The 19,129-nt window shown below is 34.4% G+C and overlaps 14 protein-coding genes across 14 annotated transcripts; 8 read left to right on the plus strand and 6 right to left on the minus strand.

The window, feature by feature from the left end:
* Positions 1-59: 59 nt before the first annotated feature.
* NEPG_00100 (uncharacterized protein) lies at positions 60-1,270 on the plus strand (the record flags this gene model as incomplete). The annotated part of the gene is made up of 1 exon (XM_013202480.1): positions 60-1,270. The coding sequence occupies one exon, from the start codon at positions 60-62 to the stop codon at positions 1,176-1,178; it is 1,119 nt and encodes a 372-aa protein (XP_013057934.1). The 3' UTR covers positions 1,179-1,270.
* On the minus strand, positions 441-2,862 carry NEPG_00101 (uncharacterized protein; the record flags this gene model as incomplete). The annotated part of the gene is made up of 1 exon (XM_013202481.1): positions 441-2,862. One exon carries the CDS (start codon positions 2,860-2,862, stop codon positions 1,228-1,230), a length of 1,635 nt encoding a protein of 544 aa, XP_013057935.1. The 3' UTR covers positions 441-1,227.
* Positions 2,863-3,114: 252 nt separating this feature from the next.
* NEPG_00103 (uncharacterized protein) lies at positions 3,115-3,558 on the minus strand (the record flags this gene model as incomplete). The annotated part of the gene is made up of 1 exon (XM_013202483.1): positions 3,115-3,558. Exon 1 carries the CDS (start codon positions 3,388-3,390, stop codon positions 3,115-3,117), a length of 276 nt encoding a protein of 91 aa, XP_013057937.1. The 5' UTR covers positions 3,391-3,558.
* Positions 3,125-3,936, plus strand: NEPG_00102 (uncharacterized protein). The gene has a single exon (XM_013202482.1). The coding sequence runs from the start codon at positions 3,438-3,440 to the stop codon at positions 3,663-3,665; it is 228 nt and encodes a 75-aa protein (XP_013057936.1). The 5' UTR covers positions 3,125-3,437; the 3' UTR covers positions 3,666-3,936.
* Positions 3,937-4,449: 513 nt separating this feature from the next.
* NEPG_00104 (uncharacterized protein) lies at positions 4,450-6,519 on the plus strand (the record flags this gene model as incomplete). The annotated part of the gene is made up of 1 exon (XM_013202484.1): positions 4,450-6,519. The coding sequence occupies one exon, from the start codon at positions 4,450-4,452 to the stop codon at positions 6,517-6,519; it is 2,070 nt and encodes a 689-aa protein (XP_013057938.1).
* A 71-nt stretch (positions 6,520-6,590) lies between these two features.
* Positions 6,591-8,063, plus strand: NEPG_00105 (uncharacterized protein; the record flags this gene model as incomplete). The annotated part of the gene is made up of 1 exon (XM_013202485.1): positions 6,591-8,063. One exon carries the CDS (start codon positions 6,591-6,593, stop codon positions 8,061-8,063), a length of 1,473 nt encoding a protein of 490 aa, XP_013057939.1.
* A 903-nt stretch (positions 8,064-8,966) lies between these two features.
* Positions 8,967-10,952, plus strand: NEPG_00106 (uncharacterized protein; the record flags this gene model as incomplete). Its single annotated transcript, XM_013202486.1, has 1 exon — positions 8,967-10,952. The coding sequence occupies one exon, from the start codon at positions 8,967-8,969 to the stop codon at positions 10,950-10,952; it is 1,986 nt and encodes a 661-aa protein (XP_013057940.1).
* A 214-nt stretch (positions 10,953-11,166) lies between these two features.
* Positions 11,167-12,824, minus strand: NEPG_00107 (uncharacterized protein). Its single transcript, XM_013202487.1, has one exon. The coding sequence runs from the start codon at positions 12,778-12,780 to the stop codon at positions 11,257-11,259; it is 1,524 nt and encodes a 507-aa protein (XP_013057941.1). The 5' UTR covers positions 12,781-12,824; the 3' UTR covers positions 11,167-11,256.
* Positions 12,825-12,902: 78 nt separating this feature from the next.
* NEPG_00108 (histone H3) lies at positions 12,903-13,341 on the minus strand (the record flags this gene model as incomplete). Its single annotated transcript, XM_013202488.1, has 1 exon — positions 12,903-13,341. The coding sequence occupies one exon, from the start codon at positions 13,339-13,341 to the stop codon at positions 12,925-12,927; it is 417 nt and encodes a 138-aa protein (XP_013057942.1). The 3' UTR covers positions 12,903-12,924.
* Positions 13,342-13,912: 571 nt separating this feature from the next.
* On the plus strand, positions 13,913-14,251 carry NEPG_00109 (histone H4; the record flags this gene model as incomplete). Its single annotated transcript, XM_013202489.1, has 1 exon — positions 13,913-14,251. The coding sequence occupies one exon, from the start codon at positions 13,913-13,915 to the stop codon at positions 14,234-14,236; it is 324 nt and encodes a 107-aa protein (XP_013057943.1). The 3' UTR covers positions 14,237-14,251.
* Positions 14,252-15,036: 785 nt separating this feature from the next.
* On the plus strand, positions 15,037-15,336 carry NEPG_00110 (uncharacterized protein; the record flags this gene model as incomplete). Its single annotated transcript, XM_013202490.1, has 1 exon — positions 15,037-15,336. The coding sequence occupies one exon, from the start codon at positions 15,037-15,039 to the stop codon at positions 15,334-15,336; it is 300 nt and encodes a 99-aa protein (XP_013057944.1).
* A 144-nt stretch (positions 15,337-15,480) lies between these two features.
* NEPG_00111 (uncharacterized protein) lies at positions 15,481-16,335 on the plus strand (the record flags this gene model as incomplete). Its single annotated transcript, XM_013202491.1, has 1 exon — positions 15,481-16,335. The coding sequence occupies one exon, from the start codon at positions 15,481-15,483 to the stop codon at positions 16,306-16,308; it is 828 nt and encodes a 275-aa protein (XP_013057945.1). The 3' UTR covers positions 16,309-16,335.
* Positions 16,336-16,521: 186 nt separating this feature from the next.
* On the minus strand, positions 16,522-16,866 carry NEPG_00112 (uncharacterized protein). Its single transcript, XM_013202492.1, has one exon. It carries the CDS (start codon positions 16,851-16,853, stop codon positions 16,590-16,592), a length of 264 nt encoding a protein of 87 aa, XP_013057946.1. The 5' UTR covers positions 16,854-16,866; the 3' UTR covers positions 16,522-16,589.
* A 534-nt stretch (positions 16,867-17,400) lies between these two features.
* Positions 17,401-19,033, minus strand: NEPG_00113 (uncharacterized protein; the record flags this gene model as incomplete). The annotated part of the gene is made up of 1 exon (XM_013202493.1): positions 17,401-19,033. The coding sequence occupies one exon, from the start codon at positions 19,031-19,033 to the stop codon at positions 17,525-17,527; it is 1,509 nt and encodes a 502-aa protein (XP_013057947.1). The 3' UTR covers positions 17,401-17,524.
* Positions 19,034-19,129: the final 96 nt, after the last annotated feature.

Here is a 19,129-nt window from a genome sequence, read left to right on the forward strand (position 1 = left end):
TTATTTTAAGTAAAATCAGTTTTAAAATTAAAATAATTCATCCTTTAAAATTTTCAATAATGGTAGAAGAGAATGCCAAACAGCCAAAATTCCCTAAGAATAAATTCGTTGTAGATGAATATGCAGTTGGTATAAATTTCTGTAAACATAACAAAGAAGTATTTGTAGGTGATCTTCCTAAGGATCATCCGTGCAGAAAAGAGGGAAATATATTTGAAGAGATGTCAACTTATTTTGTTCTTCCACTAATAAGAGACGCATTCCTGTGGATATTTGAATTTATAAGAAATCTTATCCATGTTGGGTATATGGAAGTTATGTACATAATAACATTTTTATTCTATTTAAATACGTACAAAGTATACTCAACACAATTTCATAATTCAAGATTATTTATGACAATTATTTGTGATTGTATAATGTACTTTCCACTTATAATAGCACAGGTCTGTCATACATCAAGGAATTCTGGTAGTCAGATGCAGTCTGTTGCATATATAATTTTTGCGTATGCTATAGTAGCACTTCCCAGAGGATTTCTTATTTTTATAGAAAATATTAAAAATGCTCTTTGGTCAATTAACGTAAATACGGTTGGTGGTACAAAGGTATTTTATGGAATAGCAAGTGTATACTCTGTTTTTTATGGACTAACAATTGCACTAGTGATTTACATGCATGAAAATTCGTTTGCAGTGAATTGGTTTAAGAAAAAAATATCTGATTTATACTTACGAGAGTGTGCAGCTGGCCTAGTGGCATTCTCTATTATCCGGGCTATGTTCCTGTATACTGAATGCCTTCTTGATAACAATCCGTACAAGAAAAAGAATGCGCTAAGTTCCGAAGAAGAAGCAGCAAGACTTAGAAGAACTCTTTTCATAGCTATGGTATACATGGCAGTAGTGATTGGCTCAGTCTCTTTCATATACACATATTATTCAATAGGAAGAGCAGCCAGAGATACAAGTATTGTTGAAGACATAGACACTATTAACTTTATGGCCAGTCGTATAATGTGTGATCCGGTTGCTCTGGTAGCTAAAATAGCAAAGAACACATTCAGTGACTTCTGGGTAGAGGTAAAAACAATTTTCAGTGAGATTGCTGATACCTTCGAAAAAGCATCATCTTTTATAGACCTTTCATACATATATAATCCATATGCAGCAATGTAATTTCAAATATACATAATTAAAGGAAATTCTCATAAGGTAAACAACAGCTCTAAGATAGAGTCGTAAATATATTTCTTCCAGGAGATAGGCACTTAATAAATTCATTTAGTAATACGTCTACCTCTGGAGGTTCTGTTAAATTTCCAATTACAATTCTGATATTAGTGGAGAACCATATACCAATACATAATTTCATTATTTGAATATAACCAGAAGGATCATTTTTGTAAATCTGCCCTAGGTATATTATAAATTCCTTTTCTTCCAATAGACTGACAATTCTTTTTAATGAATTCTGCGGATGCAGCTTGTCTGTATCCAATGGGGTTTTATGTATTTTACTTGCTAGGCATATGTACCACAGGGGGTGTAAATATGACAAGTCAATCATCTCAGACCAAGTATTACTAAGCTGGTTTGACTTATTTATTTTAATAGAACTAAAATCAAGTGAGTACATCCACTTACAAGAGATGAAATTTCTTCTAAGCATTCTAAATAAGTATAAATCAATGCCTAAATTAGAACACTTATGTGATACATCTGATATTTTATGCACTGCATCTTCAGAAACTTCCCATAATGATTTAAATAGATCTATATACATATTTCTACTCCCTTCTAAAGACACAGGTAATTTAAGTTTTGGATCGTAAGAGACTTTTTCTATGTTTGTCATAAGAAATTCTAATGACTTAAAGAAATCATTTCTTTTCGGGTTTATTATACCTCCGGATATAAAATACTCAAATCCTATTAAGTTTATAATTGACTTTGGTGTTAAATCCATTAAAGAAATGCTTTCCCAACTGATTTCACGTCTAAACAATTTCATTATTTTGACATATACCTCACCAAGAGAGATTCCCTTCTCAGATATATTTACATGCCAGACAGATGTTTTTGCTAAATAATCCAGTCCAACACTGCCAGCAGCTATTATATCATAATTATATGTACTCAATAGGGCATTAATTATATTTAAATATTCCACTACTGGTGCATATTCTGACACAAGTACTATTTCTCTTATATCCTTTACTATTTTAGTTGTATCCCCTTTAAAATCAGACATTCCTTCTATTTTAGATAAAAACAATAAAACAGTCATTTCAACAGCTACAGGTTTGTTTAGCACAGAAAGCTTCCAAATAAGACTATTTTTAATGGAATCAAATCTTTCTTCTTTAGTGTAATACAATTCAATTATTTTCAGAATATCTGTATCAATTGTGCTTATCCAGAATGAAATTTCTTCAAATATGTAGAATAATTCGACTGTTTTTTTATCAATCATACTCAAAGATATCTCTATTGCTGTCACTCGATCATCAATTGCTATATCTTGATCTCTTCTGTTGGTTATCTCTTTTATTTGTTCATTATTTATATGTATTACCTTAACTATTTCTTCTATATTAGCTATTCTGTATTCTATGAATTTAAGGTTTGTTTCTATTTTACAGAAGAAATATTCTGTTTCTTGGCGTAATAGTTCTTTCTTCAATCTGTTGTAATACCCTCTTCTTCTCATGCTTGCTTTCTCAATCAACTCAGATTTATTCTTCCAGTATGTATGTGCATTAATTCCATCACTTTCTGTTATAACACAAAACACCTCTATGACTAAAATCATAAAAACAGCAATAAAACCAGAAATACGTATTTTCTCCTCTTTTGCCATTATAGATTTATAATAAAACTATTTTTACTTTATTCCTGTTTAATTGATATATACCCTAATTGGATATAATTAATTACCTAAATAAGTAAAATTAACTAATTACCATGCGGTGACACCACCACTCGGACGGGAGCCCCTGAAGACAATCCGTCTGCGCGCCAGCTCGCGCGGTGATCCCGTCAAATCAAAAGGCCGGGATCGCTGACTCAGTATATCAACTTCCGACTATTTAACCGGAGCTCTTCCCCCAATTTAGGGGGAGACTCGGGGAAGCATTGACGGCTTAACTTCAGCGCCAGGCCTAACACAACTGCGCCCTTGGACTCCGTGTCCGCGCAGACTTAGGCCGCTTTCTAAAGACAATAAAGAGCTCACCTCTTTCACTCTCTTCTCTCTCTTGGCTACGTAGTAGAGCAGCGATGGCGTTACTTCTCGTGAGTACATCATACCTGAATAGTGATATAAGGCACATAAACATGGACCAAATTGTATATGCATGAATATGTACTTATACCGTGTAATAAGCATTGATTGAGTATAACCTAAAAGTACAAAAGTACAAAAAATGGCATTGAATGTACATATTCAGAATAAAATTAAGAGAAAATGAAAAGAGGCGTGACTTTCATGGTAAAAGAAAACAGAAAATAATATATATTGACGTATTCACAAGGAGTAACGCTACCGCCGCCCTGCTACGTAACCAAGAGAGAGAAGAGAGTGAAAGGGAAGCGCTCTTTATTGTCTTTAGGAAGCGGCCTAAGTCTGCGCGAGCACGGAGTCCAAGGGCACAGTTGTGTTAGGCCTGGCGCTGAAGTTAAGCGGACGATGCTTCCCCGAGTCTCCCCCTAAATTGGGGGAAGAGCTCCGGTTAAATAGTCGGAAGTTGATATACTGATTCAGAGATCCCAGCCTTTGTTTTGGCGGGATCACCGCGCGAGCTGGCGCGCAGACGGATTGTCTTCAGGGGCTCCCATCTGAGTGGTGGTGTCACCGCATATATAAAAAACAAAAATGGCATAATAGACCAGAATATGCCATATTAAACAAGTATAAGTAGAAATTTATGTATACTCAATTAATAAAAAATAATTATTATATGCTATAAGATATAAATTATAATGAAATAGCTCAAAATGTAATTTTTGGGTTATATCTATTCAATCTTAAATGCAATAGACTAAAAACATAAACGATCCTAAATCCGCTTGTATTCGGGTTATGTTAGACGATTAAATCCATTGATTAAAAACTTACAGTAATTGTTTATTGTGTATTACATTATATATTAACAAACAGACAGCATAAATAAAAATAAAGCATTATATAAATTAAACAAATTAGACAGAGACAGAATATCACAACAGAGAATTATTTCTATATTACTTAAGCAGTCTTAAATATTTATGCAGTAATTTATATGTAATATATTATTTAATGTATAGCAATATTCTAGGATATGACAAGTTATATCAGTTATAATTAAAATAAACAAAGAAAGTGTTTTGTTTATATTAATTGATACAAACAAACATGGCAGGAGATATCAAAATAAAGGTATAAATACATGTATGGGTTAACAATTAAATGCACATAAAAAGCATATGTAAGAATATAGCAATAATATGGACAAGTTCTGAATTCACAAGAAATGTATTTGCATCTACAGAATCAGGAGATAAAAATATGTTTAAGTTAGAAAATTCAGATAAGTATGATGATAGTGGAAATAAACCTTCAACATTTTCTCAAAATTCAAAAAGTCACAATAGCTCGAAAGTTAGTGATATGGCAAAGTTCTTTGAAAGTCAGGCTATGCAAAGAAGTAATTCAAATGAATCCGCTAGTAATGTATTATATACAGGTACTTTATGTAGACGGAATCGGAAGGGATTTTCAACAAAATATTGTCTTAATCCCAATAATACTGCGTCATTGGGAAAAAATCAGGCTAATGGCTCTATAGAAGAAAATCAAGAAAACAATATGAAAAAAGGCATGTCAGGACGTAGCCGAGAAACATTAACAACCAATCAATTAGACCCAGATTATAACAAAACAAAAACCAACCAACCAGAAGCTACACAGAAAGATTTATCAACAATAGAAGCTAACCAACCAGAAGCTACACAAAAAGATTTATTAATAATAGAAGCCAATCAACCAGAAGCTAACCAACCAGAAGCCAGCCAACCAGAAGCTACACAGAAAGATTTATCAACAATAGAAGCCAATCAACCAGAAGCTACACAGAAAGATTTATCAACAATAGAAGCTACACAACCAGAAGCCAATCAACCAGAAGCTACACAACCAGAAGCCACACAACCAGAAGCTACACAGAAAGATTTATCAACAATAGAAGCTACACAACCAGAAGCCAATCAACCAGAAGCTACACAACCAGAAGCTACACAGAAAGATTTATCAACAATAGAAGCTAATCAACCAGAAGCCACACAACCAGAAGCCAGCCAACCAGAAGCTACACAGAAAGATTTATCAACAATAGAAGCTACACAACCAGAAGCCAATCAACCAGAAGCTACACAACCCGAAGCTATACAAAAAGGTTTATTAGCAATAGAAGCTAATCAACCAGAAGCCAGCCAACCAGAAGCTACACAAAAAGATTTATCAACAATAGAAGCCACACAACCAGAAGCCAGCCAACCAGAAGCCAGCCAACCAGAAGCTACACAAAAAGATTTATCATTAATAGAAGCTAATCAACCAGAAGCTATACCAAAGAAACCAAGTTTAGAAGAAAATGTAAAAGCCAAAAAAATACAAAGGGAAGAAAGCCTTAAAAAAATGAAAGAATCAATGATAACCCGAATAACCCGAATAGACAGCAAAGAATGTAGTATAAATACTGCACAAGAAGGAAATTCAATTTGCACATTTTCGGGTTATAAAGAACAACCTGCACATAACAATAAGGGCGCACCTACATTGCCTTCACTACCAAAAAAAGATCCCAGCACTAATGAAAATAACTTAGGATCAACTGAAAGAATTAAATGCAACGAACCAGATGAAAATGACAATAACACAGAAACTACATTTAGTAGTCAATTAAAAAATATGGTGGTCACAATTCAAAGCAATAAAAAGAAATCCGGCCATAAGGCTAATAAAGCAGGCACTAGCGAATCAAAAGATGCATTTTATAATGAATTAAGTAAAAAACTCATGAGAAACACACAACAAAAAGACGATGTTTCTCCAAATAGCAACAGAAGAGGCTCTAAAAGCTATGAAGATTCTAGCAAAGTATTCAGTGGCCCTAGTAGTTTAGATAACACAAACAGTATTGATATCAACACGAATGAGTTCAAAGCAGCGCTTGATATTAGAAGGAAGAGAATAGGAGAAAGTCCAATTACATCTGAAGAAGAAGATAATCAAGGGAATGATATTGCCATCGATGCCATTCCCGGCGCCGCCTCCACACTTAAGGATGAAATTTTGGGACACCCAAGTAAGTCTTTTTCATTAGATGAGAATAGTCCTAAAATCCCCACTGCAATTAATCCAGGGAGTTTCAGTGGACAATTTACTCCTCCTCCTCCTCCGCCTCCTGTCCCCACTGATAAGAATACTTCAAAAAAAATAAAAATTCAAATAATGAAGATTCAAAGACTGAAGATTTAAAGACTGAAGATTCAAAGACTGAAGATTTAAAGACTGAAGATTCAAAGACTAAAGATTTAAAGACTGAAAATATGCCCACTCGGGCATACCTAGGTGAGTTAAAATCTCTGATAGACGAAGATGGAAAAATAGTTCTTAAAAAGAAAAGGAAAATCACTGGAGCTTCTATAGAAAAATCCCTACCAAATCTGAATGGTATCAAATTGATTAATTTTAATGCTGAAAAGGATGGCTATAAGGGCGAAGAGCCCGTCTATCTGACAGAAAACATAAATATGGATAAAGATGCGCTTAAAAAATTAATTTCGGATTATAATTTCCGATGGTTATTTGTAAATGCCAAGGATCCCAGCAAAAACATTCTAATAACTACTAAAAGCATATGCGAAATGACTCTGAAAAATGTTATAAAAGAAGAAAAACCAAAAGAAAATGAGCATGCGTCCCTTAGCAATCGCACAGCAAAAAACGGCTATAAGGTTTATATTAGAAAGTATCAAGTAAATACAGACCAAAATGATAATTCCTACCTTCTATTCACTAATGAAAAGAAAGAAATACAATATGTAATTAATTCAGAGTGCCATGTACTGCAAAACAGCGAAAACCAGCAATTTAATTCGGATCTAGGCATTCTTCAGAAGAAGAATCTGATTTGGGATAGTGTTATTACAATTGGTATGGTTTCTGGAGAAAAGGAATTTATATCTATAAAGGGCTTAAATGAAAAATCAGAAAAGGTTTTGGGTGTAGCAAGCTTAACTTCTGAGACAACACAAATGCTTCTAAATAGACTTTTCTCTAAACCCGAAAATTTATCAAAAGAGATGCAAAGAGACGCCATGATCTATCAAATGAATCTTTTTTTGAATGAGATAAAAACATCTGCTTTTAGAAAGCTGTTCTATGCATACCAACTATTTATTGGAGAGAAATTCAATACATCCTTGGATCAAATATGGGACTGCTTAGTGAAAAAATATAGCTATTATAGTGATAAAAATACGACTGATAAGCATAATTATAGTCTTCAATATACCACAACCAGCGATATAAAGCAGGCATTATCGGATGCAATTGAAAATTACATCAAGTACCCAGTAGAAGGCAGCATGCTCACTTTAAAAGTTGGCCCTATTCTGGAATTATTAGTAAGTAAAGTAGAAGAAAGCCCAAATAAGAGACAAGATGAACTTATTTGGTTTAAGTCTGCCATGAAAGAAATTAAATTTGTCAAATCACATGAAATTTTACACGCGCCAGTGATATTTATCATTGAAACCTGCGCAGATAAGAGTATGAAGCTTTCTATTTACGGAGAAAACAGCGAATGTATATACAAATCAAAGGAAAATAAAGGAAAAGATACTAAACATCAAGAAACAAATACCATAAAATCAATACTCTCAAATAATTGGACGGATAAAGAACTCTTGGCTGCCGACAGAATTCCAATTAATGATGAATCTTCTATATTCATTTTCCAGCTGTTAAGAGAATTGAATGATTCTAAATACGCAAAAAAGCAAATATCTGGACTATAAATTTATATTTTCTAAATAATAGTCTAACACTAAGTAATCCAAAGAACAATTTTTCTAGGCCTAAATTCACTCATAAGACTGAGTACACCTCATAATTAGGAATACCTCGAGGTACGATGAATATAGAATAAATACTTTGAATATATTTTTTTATAAATTTGGGTTATTTCAGTGTATAATAGTATTACTACGTCTTACAATACTCATCTTTCTATTTTTATATTCGGGTTATTTCGGGGTATAAAAATATTTTAAATATTTCAGTACTGCACACGTAATAAGTAAAAAGTAAATTTCGGATAATACCATATTTAATGCATAAATAGTAAATAGTATGACATAAACAATACTTATAGGTTTATCCATGGTAATATTAAATGAGCCCATTAAAACTTTTTATTATCCTTGTCTTATATAGCTTTAAACATCTGTATATAACAATTCTATAGGACTTCGCCAGTGGGCGTAAGACTCTTACATTCAGTATGGTTTATCATATAACATAAATAATAGATATTATTAATAAATCATGAATTAAAATGCTAAACAATTCAGAATTTCTCAAAATAAATATTTTATATTTTATGCTAAGTCACTGTATATGGTTCTATGTATGTTAAATAATCAACATTTGAAATAGTTCAAATATGTACATGTTGACAGATAATAATTAAATGATAAACAGAGATACTCTGAAACAGACCACATATTTGAATACTGCTGTGTATTAAATAGAACACTTTTATAATAAGCTATAGTTGTTTATATAAATGCTTTGTTTGTTCAACATGGCTGGGTGTTATTATCAGTGTCATTCTAATGTTTATTTACAAATAAACACAATCAGATAATATAAACAAATTTCGTATGTTTGTTTACATTGATAAGATTTAAGCTATTTATATGGATAGAGTTGAGTATTTAATAGTTCTTATTATGAATTTAGTAATGAAGAGAAGTAGCTATATATACAAAAAGTTAATTTTAGCCACTGTATGCTGGATAAGTACACAGGGGGTGGTGGAAGCATCAGACCCTAGTAGTTTGTTATTAGATCGTGCAGCTATATGTGCAGAAGAGGTTAATTCTCCATGCATATTAGATACCTACTGTCCTGCAAAAATTAAAAGTCTAAATCAAAATAACAATGGCACACATGCCAATTTTATGATTTCTGATGTAAATTTTGATTTCATAAAAAAATTATACATGCTAAAAGATATTATAAAACAGAGTTACTTAATTATATACAGAAAAACCCCAGGAAAGAACCTATTGGTATTTCAACTAGATGTAGATAAACAGAAAGAAATGAATGAAATTCTTAAGGATTTTACCAGCAGGATTCAACAAATAAGTATAGAAAATAAGTCTTTTAAGAACTCAACTAACAAATTAATGTATTACACTGAGTTTAGACATTTAAAAACAGAAGAAAAGTATTTACTAAATACGCATGCGTATGCGGTAGACAAAAGTACAATAATTGATCAGTATATAAAAGCACATCCAAATAAATCAGAAATAGATGAAACTATGCATGTATGGGAAGACATCCAGGTTATAGAGATATGCTGTGAAAAAATGGAATTTAAAATGAAAAGTACTGAAATAGATCCAAAATCCAGGATCTATACGTACAATGAGATAGATATGTCAACATTACAAGTGCAGATAGATAATATGCCCTCAGTTGCGAGCAGCTCTGGTATTGTATTCCGAAAAAAAAAAGTATCTAATGGCAACAGCTCTACTGAAAATTTTGATGATAAAAAATATATTGAAGAAGCAAAAAAGACAAGAGATAATATCTATAGACAGTCAATGAACTTATTATCTAGTCAGAATGGATTTGATATGCAAAAAATTGAGATGGATGGGCTTGATCTAAATAATCCAATTATAAAAAACATGAAAAAAAATTTAGACACTGCTTTTAATTCGATATCTGACCAAATTAAAAAAAAGAGGGGTGATAACCAAGAGCAAATTCTTGATAATATCAAAGCAGTTATATATGAATCATTGTTTATGAATTTTAGTGATAAAAATCCCATATTAGAAAATGATAATCAATTAGAAAATGATAAAGAAATATTAAATCAAAATAATCTGAAATCGATCTATGCTAAAATTGATGAAGATAATACTGCATTAGATCCACATATCCAGAAAGAGTGGAGCTTTATATACCCCGAAAATCAGAGTGAATCGTTGGAGTTGGCCCAAAGTGCAATGAACCATATGGAAAATAACGACAGATTCAAATACTGCTCTGGAAACAAAATATCCCAAGTTGATATTATGTTTAAAAAGATACGAGAAATTATTGCTTCGGATGTTAAAAGCAGCGTTAGAATAACAATGGATGTAACCACCAAGAAAAAAACTATAAAACTAGAATACAAAATCTTTAATCAAAATGAAGACAGCAAAAATATAAGTAACGAATATGAAATGGTCTTAGAATGCAGGGCTATTGAAAATATTAAACTTGATGATTCCAGCAAAAATTTGTCAACAATAAACCATTTAAAACAAACAAAAAAGCATGAAAAATCATTCTTGCTTATAACCTTTACAGATACAAAAGAAAAAGATAGCAAATTCCACGTTAATTTCAATAAACCTGAAAGCAATAGTATAAAAATAGAAAATATAAGCGATAATTTCACCTGCATTGACAATCTAGGTGAAATAATAAATAAAATAGAGAAATCATTTGTTTCAGAGGCTTTCGTCTGCCAAGCCCACCTGGGATTAGAGAGACGCTCTAATGGATCCTCTCCTGAGCCGCTCACACCTAGAATGAGCGTGTCAGATAATGAAGAAACCGTGTCTGAAGAGGAATTAGATGGCTGGGATGATAATGCATGTACATCTTCATAATACAATATAAAGCTGTGTACATTGATTGAATTTCTTTTCCTGATTAGCTAAAGACATGTGGAAACAACAATAGCCTAGCGCACACTTGCCTGGTTCAATTGTTACTAAGCGCATTACTATCAGCACAAGTACAAAATTATTTAGGGCATAAGAGTAGAATAAATGTCTGTGCCCGAAATTTAATTACAGTTAAATAAATGATAATTACAGATAATGCGCTTCTTTATTCTTGTATTATATATTTACTGCCTGGTGGAAGCTTGGCGTTTTTTCTTTATTTTGCAATGCGTTTCTATGCTTTTGTCTATTTATATTCGGGCGATGCAAGAGTGTCTAGATCTGTTATGTCAAGAGGGTCGTGCGAATAGTGAAAGAGTCTGCATAGGTCAACCTTATCAAATACTTGCTTTGACTTTATACCGTCTAAAACTCCTTTGGAAATAGTTTTCTTTACTTCCTGCACTATTTCTATGCTTTCTTCAATCGTTCCTCTGCATATTAGCCTGTATATCTCCACCTCTTTCTTCTGTCCCATTCTGTGCGCTCGTCCTTTTGCCTGCTCTTCATTAAATGGATTCCAGTCAATGTCAAATAAAATGACTGTGTCGCTCTTTTGAAGATTTATCCCAACACCGCCCACTTTCATGCTCATCAGAAGAACTTCCAGCCCTTCTTTGCTGCCAAATGTATTAAACACTTCCTCTCTCTTGCGAATTGGGCTGTCCCCATCTATTCTGTAAGTGTTCCTCCCTGTAATGCTCTGCAATATACGAAGTGTTTCTTTATACTGGCTAAATAAGAGAATCTTTCTATTTGTGTGCCTCCACATAAACAGCAGCCTGTGTATAACCTGCATTTTACCGCTGTCACTCCATCTAGTCAGTTCAGAGTCTGCCATAATAGGGTGGCTGCATATGCTCTTTAAGTGTGCAATACTCTTTAATGGCGCCCTTTTCCCCATTACTGTTGCTCGGGTTAGGTCATTCCGTAATACTCTCTTATAAACCGACTGCTGCTCCCGTGTAAGTGGGCAATATATTGTGTGCTCTTTTCGCCTGGGAATTGCCAAGCCCCCTTCTGGGATATTCTCTGAAAACCCAGCCAAATCCTCCTTTGTCCTTCGTATAACTATTTCCGAAAGAAGCATATTTATATGCTCTTTTATAGATGCACCTTTCTGCTTCTCCAGCTCAGTTGAATTCTTTAGCGTGCTTTTCTTCAAAGGCTCTTCTATTTCCGACTTAAACCTCTGATAGTCCCCGAAGTACCCAGGCCGGACAGTCTCTGTAATGCTCCACAGCTCGGAAAGGCTGTTTTGTATTGGCGTTCCTGTAATGCACATCTTAGATCGAGCATCAATTAATCGAGATACTTTAGATATCATTGTCTCTCGATTCTTTATACGCTGCGCCTCATCAAATATCACTAAGTCAAAAAAAGACTGAAGAATCTGCCCCTTTTTCCTCTGCAGCAGCTCATAGTTTAATATCACTATGTAATTTCCGTCTGCGCCCCTTAAAACATTCTCTGCCCCCGCATCACTCGATCTAACTACACGCGCAGGAATTGAAAAGCCCATTTTATCCATTTCTTTTTTCCAGTTCTGCAGAAGTGTGCACGGGGCAACAATAAGAATAGATTTTCCAATCTGGCTCCAAACCCGCTTGGCTATTTCTAAGGCCTGCATAGTCTTTCCCGTGCCCATTTCATCACTTAAAACAACCCCCTTCCGCGCAGATATTCTCTTCCACATCCACTCAACCCCTTCAATCTGATGCTCTTTAAAATTTTCCATCCAGATTTTTTGCCTTCTGCTTAAATACATCATAAAATTGTTTGTTCTAATTTACTTCCTTTCCATCCCATTCCGTCCCTTCTTATTCTATTCCAGTCTCTCTACTAAAAAATACTTTGTATATAATACTTTAAATAGTGCTTTATGTAATTACTTGTACTTTATTATGTGGGTGTCTTATGCAATTATGGTTGACTTAATTTTGTTAACTAAGTGCAAGTCACGTGCCATGAGAGTGACTCTCTTTGCGTGGATGGCACATCTGTTGCTGTCCTCAAATAGACCGGTTAAGTAGTTTTCTAAACTCTCCTGGATGGCCAGAATAGAAGAGGACTGGAATCTTACATCTGTCTTGTACTCTGATGCAACCTCTCTGACTAGTCTCTGGAATGGGAGCTTTCTTATAAGAAGATCGGTTGTCTTCTGGTACTTTCTAATTTCTCTCAGAGCAACTGTTCCTGCCTTAAATCTGTGTGGCCTCTTTGCTGCCACTGCTCCTGGGGCGGTGCTCTTTCTTGCTGCCTTAGTTGCTAATTGTTTTCTTGGTGCCTTTCCTCCGGTGCTCTTTCTTGCTGTCTGTTTTGTTCTTGCCATTCATGAACAAACTTTATTCGTATATAAGCATGTTTTGGCGGGTACTCTCTTGTGGCGGGATTCTTTTGGCGGGCAATTTTATTTGCCGGGAATAATTTGGCATAATAAAAAGCACCAGAAACAGCCAGCAGCGAATAAAACAGCCTTAAAAATACACATTATTATTCAGGTATTCGGGTTATTTATAAAGAATTGTCAACACACAAAAATATTCAACGTATATTTACAAATTACTCTTTTGGGTAATCATTTCTTCTATATTCTATTTATAGTAATATTGCTCTTTTTGCTGTGTAATATACTCTTTTATATGAAATATTTAAAGATTCAGGCAATATCCTAAAATTTCAAATATTTCAGTCTTTTTTAGGCATAGGAATGCTCTTAAAATAAAGAAATATATTCAATAATATGCCGTATATAGACAGAGTGGCCAGGAAAACAGCTTAACTGTGGTAATATTCCACTTTAATCCCCGAATTTTCCCGGGAAATTCCCCGGCATTATTGGCGGGATTATCTTTTTGGCGGGAAGTAAAACTATAAATACTCCTTTTGTTTTCTTCTTTAATATGTCAGTAGTAGCAGGAAGAGGTAAAGGAGGAAAAGGACTTGGAAAAGGATCAGCAAAAAGACACAGAAAAACAACACAGCAGACAATGGGCATCTCTAAGCCAGCAATAAGAAGACTAGCAAGAAGAGGAGGAGTAAAGAGAGTCAGTGCAGGTGTATACAGCGAAATAAACAACATGGCCAAGACTTACTTAGAAGGAATCATCAGATGTGCAGTCACCTACTGCAACCACGGGAAGAGAAAGACCGTCTCTTGCCAGGATGTTCTCTACTCATTAAAGAAGCAGGGAGTCACTCTCATTGGATTTGGATCCACCCGATAGTTAAAATAAAGTAACACAATAGTAATATATAATTATATTTTTACATCCAAGATTTATTAAAGAATTCCTAGAAAAGAAAGAATTTCTGTGTACAAATTACGCTGCAGCAATATCTTGTATAAACAACTATAAACAGGGGAGAAGAGCACGTAGACATAATCAAATACAAGAGTGTATAACAAAAGAATGAAGTGATTGTTTTAGTATATTTATACTCCTGTGATAGAATACTCCTAGTTATACTGTAAATATGTATTGCTGTATGGTATTTTAATAATAATTCTATGTGTGTAAATAGAGTACTTACATTCGGAGTGTATTTACTTATTGCTTTACGGCCTGATCATGTGTTTTAACTATTGAATTTCTAGTGGCTGTGTTACTACATTAAGTTATGGTTGTATTTAATACCATCTTATACACCTTTAAGTTTAAGTGCACTTTATATTATTTGCATATGATGTGTTTAAACATTTAAACTAGATATTTTATTAGAGTGTGCTACTGTGTGTACTATGGTTTATTCAAACTCCTGGCAGTATTAGTGTGCGCACTGGGTGTGTTATTCTTAATTTATATGACGAGGATACTTTAGCATGAATATTGCATTTTAATATTTCTGCATAAATTATTATGTGCTAAAGACTGAATAATAGATAAATAGAAGTGGAAATGAAAACAGCCAAAAATAACACAAACTTAAATAAGATTATTCACAGGTATGTGTGCATTGTATTTAAATACATGATTATCAGATTGATTGTGAGCCCATGGATAAATACTAAAAAGATAGGACAGACATGGATAAAAAAATTAAAAGACCAAGACTCACCACCGCACAGACAAAATTGCTATCTATTGTGTATCAGCAAAACCCACGGCCTTCAAATGATTTAAGGTGTAAATTAGCGAGTGACTTTAATATACCTATTCGCACTGTGCAGATTTGGTTCCAGAACAGAAGGGCAAAAGATAGGAAGTATAACACCTTGGTATCTTCTTCTGAGAGTGAGTTATCTGAGAAAGCGCCAAACAAGGCTGCCTCAGCATCTACGTATGATGAATACTATAGGCTGTTTATAGAAGAGAACTACAAATAATTACACACTTATTCTCATCGGATGGTGCGGGCGTGGTTTTCAACTTTATGAAGCATCTAGTATTAGATATTCTTCGTGTGTCTGCTGCTTATTTAGAGACAGTGTGCCAGGGTAATATTTGATACAGGATTGTTTGTATAAACAATGCGAAACCGGAGTGAAGAGTTGAAAAGAAGAAGAGGCATTCTATACGAAAAAAGACGAATTAAGGAAAAGACTGAAGTAGAAGTTCTATTCGGAAAAATATCTGAGAATCTCTCAAAACTAGAGGAATTGGTTATTTCAGTGGAAAAGGAGTGCAGTATATACTGTATTCCTAGCTTTGAAAGCAAAGGAAAAACAATAGCAAAAATTGAGCAGATGAAATATGAAATATCCATTGTGCTCACTAAGTCCAAAGGGATTCTTGATTATTTCTCACAGAACTTCAAAAAATCAATTAACTATACTCTAGTAGAGTCCATAAGTGTTCATTTTCACTATAAAATAGATAGGCTAATAAACAGAATGAACGCATCAATGGCGAATATTGAAAAAATAAAGGAACCTTCCACAGAACAAAAAAGCACAAACGGTGCAGAGTCGGTGTATAAGTCTGTATACCACATAACTGAGCTAATACGCGAACTAAAAACTGTGGTGATTTCACAGTCAGACAAAATAGAGCGGCTAGACATAGCAATGGACTACGTTTCTAATAGTGCTAATAAGTCTGTTAATGAAATAGCAAACATTTCTGTATTTGGGTCCCACATTAAGAATAGAATCATTTCTGTGCTGTTTAGCTGTATTTTTGTATTGGTTGTTCTGAGCACACTTAAAGCATACTCCCACTCAATGAAATACACAAGAACTCCTAGTAAACCTAAAATTACTAATCAGAACGAATTTACAAACCATAGAAGAGAATCTGTTTGGCAGAATAATCAAAAAAGAAGAGCCATAGCCCACCCTTTAATGAAAATACTATAAACACAGAATAACAGGATAAAAGCAGAAATAGAATAATATTCAACATAATAAATATATTTTAAATTTTCTTTATGGAAATGTAATAATACTGCATAATTTTAAGTATGTGATTATGTTTAAATATACCCAAAAGTATTTAAAAGCATTCTACTGGATTCTGCTGTATCATCTGTCTACATATATTTAATAACACTGTAATAAATAATAGAAAATACCCGGAAATATTTAGTACAAATAAATTTAATCTTTGGCTGTGCGTATACAAATAACATTATTTTAGACTATATCGATAGAATGTGGCACACACACATCCACCCCCATACAAAAATCAGGCATGCCAGCGTGTATTCTAGATATATTTGTGATATAAACAAAGACAAAGCAAATATTCCCATGTAGTATACTGTTAGAATTCCAAATATTTGCATGAAAGTAAATCCAGATAAGTATATGGCAGTAGGAAGCAGAATGTGCCCGATAAGCACTAAATGGCATATTGGAATTATCTCATACGAATTTAATCTTGTTAATTGCACTGTTACCATACTTAGAAGAAGCCCACAACTGGAAATTAAAATCTGAAATATTTATAAAATTCGGGCTCTCTTGTTGCAGTTTCTTTATATCTAAGCCAATTAAACTCATTTAAAAAATATTTAATAGGCTATATTTCTTTATACGGAGTATTTACATAATAGCCAATAATAAGCGCTGTATATTCTAACAGAATAAACTGGAATGTGTGAATAAAATATTTTATAGGATAAACTATGCTTCTTATATACTAAAGTATAGTGCACAGTAAATGTGTGTATAAATCATAATGTTCTAAGGTTTATTTATACAGCCTGATAGCAATAGCAATCTGAATACACTGCGGTAATCCAGATAAATAAAGAAGTTAGAGTAAGCTCCTAGAACATTGTATAAAATTTGGTTTTTTGTGAGTTAGCTTGGCGCAGCTTTGGACTATATTAGAATATAGAATTTATATATACAACTCCAAATTCTTTCTTCTATACTAATTAGAAATTGCCCTAATAAAGACATTTTGAATTATTTATGCATATGCTTCCATTAAATCTATTAAAATGCCACATCTTCTTTATTTATTATATTCCTGTCCTTTTTGCATATTTATATTTGCACGTTACCTCCTGTTTCTTCATTTAGTATGGCGTGTAAATACTTCTTGATATTTTGGGTGCAGGTCTGGCTATTCCTGGACTCTTTCTCTTGGACGGCACTTGATGTTGTTATCGCACCGAAGAAGCACCTCTGCGGTTTCAGCTGCTTTGCTCCAGATGATTTCTTTTAGTCGGAGAGACTCTCTTACACCGTGCGCATCCATACACTCTGGGCCATTGCTTCCTATTCCGTACGAATGTGCTCCCTGGCTGTTGTACTCTGATATTTTATCAACTATTTCATCTGAAGGCATGCCTGCATTCTCTGCTAGACTTCTTGTTATCTCTAGAAGAGCCCTGGCATATGCCCTTTCTCCCTCTGTTGTTGGATGGATCAGATGCGCAACTGCTGCTTCAGCACTGCCTCCTCCAAAGACATATCTGTCGGACGTGTTCATGAGCACCTTAATTGCTCCAACAAGAGACCTCTCACACTCTTCAAGTATTTCTTTGGATGGCCCTCTTATTACAATAGAGCATGCACCGTCTTTAAGACCCCCAGTGAATGAACAGAACACTCTTTCCTGCATCTTTACCCGCTCAAATCGGTCGCACCTACCTACATCGCTCTCTACAACAGAATCAAATGTGCTAAGTATCCTTCCATCCAATACTTTTGCAAGCATTTCTACTCCAGAAAAGTCTGCCCGCTCTATGCTTGTCTTTCCATGCTTTGTGAACTCCTGAGTGGGATAGTCGTAAATTATCTGTCTGTTCACTATTACATCTGCATGCTGTGATATTTTCTGCACTTTCTCGCTCATTCTTTTGTTTTCTGCCATTTCCAGCTTCTCTAGCTCTTTTGGAGACGTGACTGCGGCTTTTGACCCGAAAATTTTGACTTTGTCTGTATCTAAGCTAGTGTTAATTATTAACACGCGCGGATTGTCCCATGCATCTTTCTGGCCTGGCCCAATATCACACTCAATAAGCAAACCATCGTGCATATATGAATCGCTCACCTCACCCCCTTCTATTTTTATTATATTCAGCATGTCAATCTTCTTTCCTATCTTCTTGGATACCTTCAGCGCCAGCTCACTAAGTGACTGCAGCTCAATTGGCGAGAACTTGGATGATAGTGTGGTCTTTGCCAAAGCAAGCCGCTCTTTGTCATCCGCACACTCCTTTGATATGCTTTTTAGCACATCCATTGCTTTTTTATGCGCCTTTCTGTACTCTGCAATAATCTTGTATGGGTGCGCGCCCTTGAATATAAGCTTGTCTGCCTCATGCAAAAGCCCTCCAGTCAATACTGTTAGAGTAGTGGTCCCATCCCCCTCTGTTTCTCCATGCTCCTTTGCTGCATTTATCAATATCTTCGATGAGGCACCAGCCGGCACAATGTTCTTCAGCACAGTTGCACCATCGTTTGTTATTATTGGCTGCCCATTCTGCGTGTAAAGCAACTTTAGCATGCCTTTCGGGCCAAGAGTGCTCTTTACCATCCCAGACACTGTAATGGCTCCAACTAAAAAAGATGTCCTTGCTTCATCGGCCTTTTCCTGGGTTGCTCCTGGTTTAAGTAAGTCTGCCATAAAAGAAAAAATAAAAGATGAGTTTAAATCTGCCCAGGCGAAAAGCGTTGCCGTCGCATGGCAATTTAAAAGTGAAAAAATGAGAAAAAAAATAAA

This window comes from Nematocida parisii (genome assembly GCF_000250985.1).
Source record: "Nematocida parisii ERTm1 unplaced genomic scaffold supercont1.1, whole genome shotgun sequence".
Taxonomy (NCBI): domain Eukaryota; kingdom Fungi; phylum Microsporidia; genus Nematocida; species Nematocida parisii.

Bases quoted from the DNA above. Each gene is read 5' to 3' on its own strand.
- NEPG_00102 (XM_013202482.1), top strand. From the start codon at position 3,438: ATGTACATATTCAGAATAAAATTAAGAGAAAATGAAAAGAGGCGTGAC.
- NEPG_00107 (XM_013202487.1), bottom strand. From the start codon at position 12,780: ATGATGTATTTAAGCAGAAGGCAAAAAATCTGGATGGAAAATTTTAAA.
- NEPG_00112 (XM_013202492.1), bottom strand. From the start codon at position 16,853: ATGGTAACAGTGCAATTAACAAGATTAAATTCGTATGAGATAATTCCA.